This window comes from Ailuropoda melanoleuca, chromosome 13 (genome assembly GCF_002007445.2).
Source record: "Ailuropoda melanoleuca isolate Jingjing chromosome 13, ASM200744v2, whole genome shotgun sequence".
In the NCBI taxonomy this organism is placed as follows: domain Eukaryota; kingdom Metazoa; phylum Chordata; class Mammalia; order Carnivora; family Ursidae; genus Ailuropoda; species Ailuropoda melanoleuca.
The window spans coordinates 28,114,679-28,126,722 of NC_048230.1; the positions used below are offsets into that span (position 1 = coordinate 28,114,679).

Here is a 12,044-nt window from a genome sequence, read left to right on the forward strand (position 1 = left end):
AGAAAAATAGACTAGGAGAGAGGCTCCTGGGTGGCTCAGTCAGTTAAGCGTCTGCCTCAGGTCATGATCCCAGGGTCCTGGGATGGAACCCAGCATCATGCACCCTGCTCCACGGGGAACTTGCTTCTCCCTCTCCCTCCACTCCCCCTGTGTGCTCTGTCATAAATAAATAAATACATAAATAAATAAATATTCTCCCTCCACTCCCCCTGTGTGCTGTCATAAATAAATAAATAAATAAATAAATAAATAAATAAATAAACAAACAGACAGACAGACAGACATCTCTAAAGAGAGAAAACATAAAAATTAGGCTAGTTTAGGAGTCAAAAAACCAGGGTCCTAGTCATATCGTTAACATATACTACTAGCAGTGTAACCCTGGAAACAACTGAGCCTCATTCTTCATCACCAAAATGGGCCTGTGCCTACTTTACAAAACGGCTATCAGCATTAAACAAGATAGCATGAAAATATGTTATACAAAAGTAAGCTACCATTGACATAATTATTGTTTTTTCTTTTTTTTAGTAATCTCTATGCCCAACGTAGGGCTCAAACCCACAACCCCGAGATCAAGAGTCACCGGCTCCACCAACTCAGCCAGCCCCTTATTGTTTCTTTTTAAGACCGGAGCAGTTGCCTGGTTGTTTGGTATTTTAATTTTCCCTTCATCCAGAGTAAAATTAAAATCCTTTGCTTGGGAAAATGATAAATATACTTTACCCTAATGACTTCAAAAGTTATAGAAAAGAAAAAAGAAATCAAAGAGGGAATCCATAGAAAATTTTAAAAAACCAACAACACCCAAAAAACAAAACCACAAACAGTTTACCTTCAGAAAATCAAGAGCTGGCTATATTTAGTTAGATGTCAGGTAATGAATGCACCACAGGATTCTCCCTGGCCACTTACCCCCAGAACAGCTAGCAACAAATATTCACAACATCGTGACGGCAAAATTGGCTAGAGCTGAGATAGTACTTGTACCTAAATACACTTGAGTTTGTGAGGTTTGTTTTTTGAAATTATTTTTCAAATTTGACAAGAACACTGGAATAAAATTCCACTTTACTACTCTTTCTCTCACATAAGGTGTAGATGGGTTGATGCTAAAAATGAAAAATAATTTTAAAGTGAAGAAAATGTCAAATTCAGGCCCTGAACACAGTGGGATCTGCTGACCAAAGGGTAACAGTCATACTTTGCAAGTGGGACAGAATATACAGTCTAGGGGTGCCTGGGTGGCTCAGCCCTTAAGCATCTGCCTTTGGCTCAGGTCATGATCCCAGAGTCCTGGGATTGAGCCCCGCATGGGGCTCCCTGCTCAGCGGGAAGCCTGCTTCTCCCTCTCACAATCCCCTTGCTTGTGCTCCCTCTCTTCCTGTCTCTGTCAAATAAATAAATAAAATCTTTTTAAAAAAAGAATATACAGTCTAGGAGGCAAAGATTCAATCTTGAGCCAGTTGTCTTTGAATACTGGAAAACTTATCACCTCATTCCACTTCTTGTTGAAAAAAAACAAAGGCTGAGTTTAGACAGATCAATAGTTAAGCTCTCACACATCCTCCTGAATAAACTTTTCCTTGGGTTTTACTTAGAAGGTGGTTCAATTATGACAAATGATATATCAGCAAGGTCAAAGGCAGGAATAATCCTAGTAGTTTACTAATAAACCTCTGCACACCAACAAAATTCTTTCAAATGGCTGAGCTGCTATAGGAAACTGTTGGTAAGTTTTTTGAAATTGCTAGTGTGGTCTCTCAACACAGCACCAAGAGCAGTTGCGTCTAAGTTTTTTCAAGAACAAAAATTCAGAAGGAGGGGCGCCTGGGTGGCACAGCGGTTAAGCATCTGCCTTCGGCTCAGGGCGTGATCCCAGCGTTATGGGATCGAGCCCCACATCAGGCTCTTCCGCTATGAGCCTGCTTCTTCCTCTCCCACTCCCCTGCTTGTGTTCCCTCTCTCGCTGGCTGTCTCTATCTCCGTCGAATAAATAAATAAAATCTTTAAAAAAAAATTCAGAAGGAATTCGTACTCTCATTCTTCATATTCTATTTCACACATCCACTGACTTTATGCGAAGTGTTAAAAAAGCCCTGGGTTTGCAGTGAGCAAAAAGGTTATTCCTGAAGGAAGATGTGGGAACTCAAGTGCCCCATGCCAAGTATATTCGAGAAAATGATAGCATCACTGCTTTTGTGAGATACTCAGTAGAACTTGTACTAGCCTCCAGAGGGTCAGAGAAGGAGATTAATTTGAAGTCTGAAGCCTGCTTAAACACAGCATTCTGCAGACCTGGATAACTTCACTACAACTGTTAGGTAAAGGCAGGAAACCAAACTGGAAGATGGAAAGGAATGTCTAAGAAGTTAGTTCTACCTTCCTCTCTAGTTATTCCTAAAAGTGTACTTAACAAAACGGCAAACGTGAGCAATTTAAAAAAAGAGAAAATTCAAAGAGAAAGATGGTGAGAGCCAAAACACAATATAAAAATTGGTTAATTATGGAAATTAAATCAGAAGCAAGGATCTTCATCCTGAAGAGGACTGCTGCAAAGAATCAATCCCACCCTTCAATGAATTCTGCTCTCACAGAGCCACCAGGCCCCAGGAGTTGGTCATCATGGTCAAACACCCAGGATTTCCTAGCAACAACTGCTTGGTACCCTAAGAAACTGACCCTCCTTCAGCCTAGTTGGATGGCCACCCTTTGTGCTGCCAAGGGCAACCAAGGCCACATTTCAGTAAGGCAGGCCTCCCAAATGCCCCAAATAACCTCTGAAGCATAGTTCTTGATTCCCAAATAACAAAGTTTTGGTAAGTAAATGTTTACACAGCTACTAAAGAGTAGGTTACTCCTCAAGGTATTTATGTGGGAGATAACACTGACATTATTTTCAAACCACGAAACTGAGGCATATAGGGTTTGTAGACTTTGTCATAAACCCCAAAGGAGCTCATCTGAAAGGGGACAGCTGAGGAAGTTGAAGGTCTGGTTGAACATTAGATAAATAGACTCAGCAACAAAATGACCAGTTTGGACTCATCTTCAGGATCTGGCCCCTGGCCAAGCCAATCAAGTCAGTGGTAGCACACAAAGAAATACAACTTGGGAGTTCCTAACTTCCAGTCCTGTGTTTTGCTCAGAAGATATTCAAGGGAGCATTCATAAACTAGGTTTATTCCCAGCTTTCCTTATCAAGCAATGGAAAAGCTTGTGGCTCAACCTTAAAGATGGTAACCTTTCATATTTATAAATGAGTAACACATTTCTGCATCTGGCACAGTGTTCTCCACCTAGTAGCATCCAAAGGTTTAACTACATTACTTCACAATGCAGGATGAATCACAAGAGTCTGGGATCCTCCTCCATTAAATTGACAGAAGAACCACAAGGATAATCTTCAAAGCCCCTTTCAGCTCCTAATACTATTTAACTTAACTCCTACCAAGTTAATGTCAGCTTCTCCTAACTCCCATCTTCTCTTGATCTGAAGAACGGTGTAAAATTAACATGACCTAAGCCAAAAGTCAACCTACAGTATGAATCAAGTGTACTGCATTTAGTGGTTCAAATTTTGAATTAAGAAATCGAGTCAATGGTTATCGTTTTCGCAATGCAGCTGTAAGACTTTTTCTGAGAACATCTCAGCGTAGGGGGAGATCTAGATAAGGCTATGGAGTTGTCATTTACAACTTAAAAAAAATTATTAATAGGAGGGCAGCTTCAGTTCTCAAAAACCTTTCAAGGTTCTTGCTAATAAAGCCAAAGGCTCAGGAACGATGTGACCATGTGTGACCAGCAATGAGATTCATCACAAGATACCCTCAAAGGTAAAGTTCACTACCCACTCTCATACTTTAGAGTTCACCTAAGCATAATTTTAACTGACATTTTAGCAACAAAATAATTAAGATATCCCTGAGCTGTATGTAAATCTCTCTGAAGTTAGCTTTGAGCAGTAGGAAACAAGACGGTTTAATCTGTAATTCAAGAAAAGAATTTCACATCAAACTTCAATCCTTAAGAAGCTGCCATAGCTGTAATATAAGGTTGAGTGTTTATTTTTTTCAAAGGTCTCCCCCACCCTCCAAACGCTACAAACATGAAGTAGCTCAAAACTGCAATTTCTATCTTGGTAGCATCTGGAATCCACAGAAGTGATTTTTCAATTACTTGGAAATTCAAAATAGAGGTTCCCTAGTAACAGTGCACAGTGGCAAAATATTCCCCATTTTGTTTAGTTTGTGGGAGAAAAGTTCTATAAACTGGAAAGAATCTGTAGTCTTATAAAGACTACGTTGGAATTAGTTCGTTTTTTCCTCTAGGAGGGCAGCCATTTCTCCAAAAGTTTTGGTAGAAGTCATGGCTCTGATTTCAAAACGCAAACAGATGTTCCTGAAGCATCCGAAACGGGCCACTCCACTTTTATTCCCAGAGCCATGGCCACTCGGTTATTTTGTGTCCCCCAACCCTGTAAAGGGCAAAACTTAACCCCTCTTTGGTGTAAACTTTCAAAAGAAGTGCAACAGCACATTTTTGGAGTTTCCCAAACTGGCTGGGGACGTGCAAGGTCAGGTCTTTCCAAGAATCGGGGCTGGAAAGAAATCTTGAGGGAAAGAGCGCTCAGAGATTTCCAAGCATTCGGCTCGTGAAGGTTTCCACGAGCCTCTTATCTACCTAGTTCCAGGGGGAATTTGTGTTTGCTACTGTGGGAAGGCTGTTCCTTCTCGAAGCCGGGGCCGCGGGATGGCCTTGGTGTATGGGGGAAGATGGTGGGTGCACCCGGCTCTCCGCCCTCGGGGCCTCCAGCTGCCTGCCACGCCAGAAAGACACGCGGCCAGAGCTGGGACCTCCGCCCTCCCCCGCGGCGCCAGTCTTTGGAATCCGGCGTCGCCCCCACCTCGCCCGTCGAAGCGGGGGCCCCGCAACGCTGGGCCCCGCCGCCATACCCAGGCCACATGGGGGTGGGGAGAGAAGTTGGCAGAGCTCGGACTCAGGATCTGCGCCCCCCGTGGAAAGGGCAGAGGGGAGTCGTTTCACCTGGTCTCTCCCCAACTGGGGTCTCGGGGAACACGCGGTAATTGCCCCAAACCCCGCCCTCTGTGAGGCGAGGCTGCGGGCTGCCGGGACGGTTTGAGGACTGGGCCCGGCCGGGAAGACGCCAACCTTCACCCCCCCGGACCCCGGTCCCACTCCCCGCCGTCTCCCGGCGCCACCACTTCAGGCAGCCCACTCGGCCCGGCCTCTCCCCGCGCCCGGACCACCCCCCATGGGGTGCTCTCACTGCGCAGCGAGTCCCTCCGCTGCCTCCTCCCAGCCCAAAATGGCGGCGGCGGCCACCGATTCTTCTCGTCGCCTTCCTCTAGGGCCGAGGATCCCTCCGCACCCACAGCCCCGCCCCTCTCAGCCGGATCTATTTTCTGCCCCGTAAAGATTAACGCCATCAGTGAACTCTTTAATTGATCTCGGAAGGCGGGTTCTGTTGTGCTTCCGCACAGCTAATCGTTGACGAAAGTGAAAATATTGGCAGGGGGTTTGACCAATCAAAGAAGGCACCAGTGAGCGCGGGACGGCCGTCACGCAAGGGCAGATGGGTTTTGGAGTTCTCAGTCTGACTGTAGACGTGACAGGCTCTTCATCCGGCTTCCCAAACTAGAAGAACTACAATCCCCAGCAGGCGCCGCGCTGCCAAGCTGTTTCCCCCACCCACCCCCTTAGTGTCTGAGCGGCTTGACCAGAGCTGCTGCAACTGCAGCAAGAGGTAGGGCTGAGGCATTGGGAACTGCACAGAGAGGCGGTCGGTCGCACAGAAAGACACACAGATATAGTCGTGTGCATAGTCCTTGACAGCAAATAGGTCAGTTCCGCCTTTGCAAAATCTCCTTTCTGGGACCACTTCCCTCTTCCAAGGAATCCATCCTTTTTCCAGTTGGGCTTCTCTTCCAGCTGCATGGAGTGTGAAGACTTCTTCCCCTTTCCTCTGTTTCCCGTCCTGAGAGGAAGGAGGGGGGAGGCAGGCCAGGCCCAGGAGATGATAAGGCGTCAGCCCTGGGCTGGGCCCAGGCCACATCTGTGTTTCTCGAGGTGCTGACTTGGGGAGCCCAGCCTGAGGGGGGTGGGGGTGGGGTGCTGTCACAACGGGACCTCTGGAGGCAGTGAGGAAAGGACCCCTTGTAAAGCCTGCTACGTAAATTCTAGTTGGAGCCACTGACCCACTCCACTGCCAGCCTTCCCAGGTCATTGCTGTATCTTCGCCTCCCTGGGCCAAGACCTTTTCCCCTTGCTCGCTGGGGGAACAAAGCTCAGGACTAGCTTCCTAGCTGCCAGCCTGGGCCTCAGTGACTTCCAGAGCAGCCGAGGCTGGAGGCCCTGGCCTGGGGCCTGAGGGACAGGACTGGGAGGATGGCCCCTTGCTGGCTGGAGTAGTGAACACCAGGGTGTGGAGGCTTCAGGGCCTCCATTTGATGATGAAGGTGTGCAGGTCTGGTGCTACAAAATGGCTGCTGCTGCCTTGGTGAAAAATTCCTGGGCAGCCAGTCTTCCTGAAAATTCTCCTTTAAGACTTAGCTTTCTGTTATTTAAGTCAGGTGTCGTTAGTTAGAAGCATCTGCTGAAAGATTTGGAGCAGAAGAAGGTGTCTACTCCGAACCAGACCAACTGTAATACTGAGTCCGCAGCAGCCCTGGAGGAGGCCAAGGTAAGCCCCACCTTCCCAACCACCTGAGTGCCCCGACATGGATCCTGCCAACTGGAATCCTGGCCGCTTGTCTCAGATGTGTTGGCAGATCTGGAAAACCAGTATTTCTAACCGGGTCCCTACTATGCGGTGGGCAGTATGCCAGGACGCCAAATCTGTGCTGTGTCGTGAAATCCTAGCAGCCCTTCAGGGTAGGAATTACTGTTTCCATTTCAAAGAAGCTCAGGGTATCCGAGCTGAAATACCTTTTCTAGATTCATGCAGCCAGCAGACGAAAGCTTAAACTTAGGGCCTTCTGATACCAGAACCCTGCCTTGTGTTTTGTCAAGACTGAGAACCAAGTCTGATACAGGGGAAAGAGTTTGAACAGTTGGTTCATAATTTAAGATGGGGGTTGGGGTTCACATAGAATCCAGGAGAGAGGGAGAGGCAGATTGTATCAGGCTCTCAGGAAACGTCACCTTCTGATCTGGCAACAGGACCAGACCTTCTCTGTCCATGCCCTCTCTTGCTGCCCCCACGTTGCCTGTTCTCCCCAAGTTTACAAGTCCCTGTAGGTGAGGAGGGGACGCAGCTCCTCTAACCCACCCTACCTAGCCACGTCCAGTGTTTTCTGGAGTTGTTTAATTTGGAGTTCATGACATGTCAGGGTTAGAAGTTCAGAGAGGGCAAATGACTCACCCAGATCACACAGCTTATCTGCAACAGTGGGAATGGTGGTAAAGGGACAAGCCTTCAGGAGGGAGGCGGCACATGGGGCTGAGGGGCAGGGATGGTTTGGATGAGGGGAAGAATCACGATGGGACACGTGCTGTGGGCTGGGGGCAGGTGAATGATCGTGCGCACGCACGCATGCCGCCTTGTCTCGGCGCTGCCAGGGCCCTTGCCGCTTCTGGGGTGGGGCAGAAGCTCTGTCTCAGTTGGCTCAAGACACTGATGGAGACAAGGTCTGTTCCCGATTGACGATCTCCCCGCAGGTGCAGTAACAGTACAACACAACAGACACATACACACATACTCTGTACACACTCTGACATACCCCATCCCAGATGGAGACTGGAACCTCAGGGCCTCCAAAGCAACACACCTCCAGCTCCTACAGGGCTGCGTACCGCCCCCAGTGTATGGACCTGTGCTCTGGTGTGTCTGACCCGTGGTGTGCATTGTAAAGCAACATGCCAATGGTAGCAGTTATTATTAGAATTCCCCAAACCACAGATATAGAGCAATTCATTCCCCACCCCCCACACTGAGTACTCCCACCCTTACCACGACGGAGATAAACAGATGCTCTGCACGCACACTGTTTTGACAGAATCCTTTCCACCTCTTAGATAAGTTCTAGAATGCTCTCGGCTGCAGACTGGAGGTTCACCCTTCCTTTCCCTAGTGAGGGCCTCTTTCCTGCCGCTCTTGTCAAAGGGTGATACCAACTTCTGCCTGTAATAAATACACTCCATCTTCTTTACCCTAGACCAACAGAAAGGAGCGTCTTGTGTCCCAATGTCTTTTTTTTTTTTTTTTTTGGTCCCTGTGTTTTTTTAATCCCCCTCTCTTATGGGCTTTATATCATTTAACCTGTTTATTGAACACTTTGGGCCATGCAGAAGGACACAGTGGTGGACAGACTAGACACATTCTTATAGGAAGAAGACAGATGGTAAACGGTATTGTGGTAGATGCTACGTGGGATGTTAACTGGGTCACACGACAGTGTCACTGGGAAGGGAATAGAAGGGGAACTTTAGATAGGGTGGTCGGGGTCCCCTCTGAAGAGGTGACATTGGCACCAAGTCTTAAAGAGTCAGCGATGCAAATAGCTGGAAGTGGATTGGTGATATAATTTGTAGGGCTTTATTCAAAAATTGTTAAGTTCAAGGCAAGAACAGCAGAGCTTAAAGCAAAGCCTGGGGCCTTTCCAGAGTGAGGGTGAGGGGCTCTGAGGCTGCTTACCCATGAAGCCAACTCTGTCGGAAAGACAGTCTTTCAAGGAAGAGGGCTGATCCAGCAAATGCAGCAAGAGCCACTTCCCATCCTGTCTCGTCTTTCTCCGACTTCATTCAAACGGTGTTTATTGCATGCCTACTCAGTGAGGCACAGAGCGGCTCCTGTTGGAGGCACTGAAATTCCCGAGTGAACTACACAGGCAGAATTCCTGGTGTTTTCATGAGTTTACTTGGGGAGGCTTGGGGGGCGAGACAGGAGCCCATAAACCAACAAATAGTTGCAGAGGCTGGAGGCTAGAGAGTGACCCCTTGTCAACTGTGGGAAGGTCAGCTTCAAGCTGGGTGGCTGCAGAAGGGTTCCAGCACCAGGGCCAGGCTGTCTGTGATTGACTCTTCCTTGTCCTCTCCGTTTAGACCCCTGGTGCTCCTGGGAGCCCCCAAACACCCCCTGAGCCTCATGCCCCTGGTAGTTCGCTGCCCCTGACACCCCGGATAGAGAGCCACTCAGAGGAGGAAGATCAGACTGGGGCCGGCAGTGGCCTGGGCTGGAACAGGAGGGGCCCCCGGACCCAGAGCCCAGGGGGCAGCTCAGTGGAAGCCGTCCTGGGCCGGAAGAAGCACCGCAGGAGGCCTTCCAAGCGCAAACGCCACTGGAGGCCCTACCTGGAGCTGAGCTGGGCCGAGAAGCAGCAGCGGGATGAGAGGCAGAGCCAGAGGGCCTCCCGGGTCCGCGAGGAGATGTTTGCCAAAGGCCAGCCCGTGGCACCCTATAACACCACCCAATTTCTGATGAACGACCGCGACCCTGAGGAGCCCAACCTGGAAGTGCCCCACGGGGCCTGCCACCCGGGCTCCAGCGGGGAGAGCGAGGCCGGGGAAGGCGACGGGCGGGGTCGGGCTCACGGCGAGTTCCAGCAGCGGGATTTCTCCGAGGCTTACGAGCGCTACCACACGGAGAGCCTGCAGGGCCGCAGCAAGCAGGAGCTGGTTCGAGACTACCTGGATCTGGAGCGGCGGCTGTCGCAGGCCGAGGAGGAGACCAGGAGGCTGCAGCAGCTGCGGGGGTGCGCCGGCCCGCAGCCCTGCCGTCAGGTGGAGGAGCTGGCCGCCGAGGTCGAGCGGCTCCGGACTGAGAACCAGCGGCTGCGGCAGGAGAACGCCATGTGGAACCGAGAGGGCGGCCGCCGCGGTGGGGAGCCAGGCACCTAGGGGCACCCCTCAGCCAGGGCGACCCGAGGACAAGGTCCCATTTCATACACGCTCAGGCCAGCTGGGGCTCGGGGAGGCAGGTGACAGATGAAAACCATGTCCAGCACCCCTTTGCCCCCCGAGAACCGGGAAAGTAGGTTCAGCCTTCCACCTCGTTATTTCCATCATTTGTTCTTTGATGTCCTCTTCTTTTTCACAAAGAAATTAAATGATTTTCATGAGCTCAAATGGGAGTGGCTAGGATTGATTTCGCTAGGGCTGCTCTGAGAATCAGAGTATGTGTCCCAGAGAGGTTTGGCGCTGGTATCCCAGTCCCAGCCTTGCCCCAAGCCTGGGAGGCCAGCAGACCTCTGTATTGGGGAACCACCAAGGCCTCCGAGATGCCTGAATTCTGCTTTGTGTGTCCGGGAACAATTAGATTGCTCTGAAGGTTTTATAGAGGAGGAGACAGGGGTGAGAGGGGGTTCAGGGACCAGCGGGTTCGGCCAGAGCTTGACCTAAGATGCTAGATTGCGGTGAGGAGCTGGGGGTGTCTCTGGAGGAGAGAGGGCTGGGACTTTTGGAGGGGTTCCTTCTGAATTTGTTCCCAGGTTCCCTGCATTCTCCCTGTCCTCCCATAGTGTAGAGGGCCCGGCCAGATGAGGTCTGGATGGCTTGTGCCTCCTTGGCCTTGACAGTCGCCTGCCCCCCATACCTTGAAGCCCGCGGTTAACTGGACAGGAGGTTAATCATCACTTTGGCCCCCTTACCTCCTGCAAGGGCACTTAGAAGTAAGCACTCAAGGGAAGTTTTCTTTTTCTTTTTTTTTTTTTTAAGATTTTATTTGAGAGAGTGCGCGGGCACACGGGCACACGTGAGTGGGAGGGCAGAGGGAGAGGGATAAGCATACTCCACGCTGAGCGGGGACCTGGGTGCAAGGCTGACTCCCAGGACTCTGAGATCATGACCTGAGTAGAAATCAAGAGTGGGACACTTAACCAGCTGAGCCACCCAGGCGCCCCAAGGGAAATTTTTTCCTAGTGGAAAAAAAGCCCAAGAGGCGAGGGTGGGCAGCCCGTTAGCAGAGCTGGTGGCCCGGCTTTCCTGGTGCTCACTGTGCCTCTGTGGCCCCTGCTCGTCTTAGCCTGATCACCTGGGTGGTCAATTCCCTCTGAGGGGAGACCCTCACCTGTCTGCAAAACCGAAAGCTGAGTTAGCTGAGATAACGCAGACACCACCAATGCGGCAGCAGTATTGGGCTCTGAAAGGAGCTCATGCAATCCCTCCCTCAGACCCACCCTTCCCCGGACACAGGCCTCACTTCCATCACCGTTGCAGCGTCCTTGTGGGTTGCTGGGTTCAGGCTGGGGTGGTGGAGGGGGAGTTAGTCAACTCACCAATGAGCTGGTGTTGCTCTGCCACCGAGCACGGGGAGGGGCGGAGACCTGGCCAGCCCAACCTAGCTTCCATTCCAGGAAAGCTCATCTTGACAGGCCACGTTGGGCAAGAGAAGGGCTCAGGCCTCTGAGCTGCTGGGATAGAAATGTTGACGAACCCTGTGCTTTGCCTGGACGACTTTCGTTTCTGCCCTGCCACACCCAGGCCTCGCCAGCGCCTTCAACAAGGAAGCAAGGCGAGAACAGATTCTAGGAAGGGATGGTTTTCGAGAAAAGAGCAGAATCTCCTGTCCCTGGTGGGGGTGGGGTTCTGCAAAGATTTTAGCCCCCTTCTCTTTGAACGCGAACAGCTCAGGAAAGCCCAGAGGAGTGATTGTCCCCACTTTGCAGATGGGAAATCCAAGGCTCAGAGAGGGAGTGGCTTTCCAAATTCCTAGCCTGCCTTCCGCTGTGGGGTGCTAGCCAGGGATCCAAAGGCCCCTGGGCAAGGCCAGGCAGCCCCGGGCAGCCTCCCAGCTGCCGCATTCCTCAGCAGGGAGCCGGGGAGCCCAGACGGAGAGGATTGGGCCTGGTTGGAAGAAGGTTGTTTACCCAGGCGGTGTGTGTGACTAGGAGGGGTGAGAAGATTCCAGAGGGGGCTGCTGGAGTGTGGGGGGAGGGGTGTGGTGTGAGGGAGAGGTGCTGGGGGTGTGTCCTGGAGGGAGCTTGGGCCCTTGCGTCCCTGATTAGGCAAGAACTGCATACAGGGGAGGAGACAGGTGAGGAGTTCGGCCCTTCTTGGCTCAGAAGCTGAGGAGCCTGGAGACAGGA

At 50.7% G+C, this 12,044-nt stretch overlaps 1 protein-coding gene and 1 long non-coding RNA gene across 2 annotated transcripts; one reads left to right on the forward strand and one right to left on the reverse strand.

Moving 5' to 3' along the window:
- The first annotated feature begins 6,473 nt into the window (after nucleotides 1-6,473).
- On the forward strand, nucleotides 6,474-10,086 carry HEXIM2 (HEXIM P-TEFb complex subunit 2). The gene is given in 3 exon segments (XM_011225677.3): nucleotides 6,474-6,479; nucleotides 6,590-6,703; nucleotides 9,064-10,086. Coding segments are annotated over 3 exon segments (915 nt in total). The 3' UTR covers nucleotides 9,859-10,086.
- Nucleotides 10,087-10,646: 560 nt separating this feature from the next.
- Nucleotides 10,647-11,404, reverse strand: LOC117795413. Its single transcript, XR_004619414.1, has 2 exons — nucleotides 11,235-11,404; nucleotides 10,647-10,805 (listed from the first exon to the last, which is right to left on the reverse strand). It is a non-coding gene; the product is annotated as an uncharacterized LOC117795413 (long non-coding RNA).
- Between the last annotated feature and the right edge of the window lie 640 nt (nucleotides 11,405-12,044).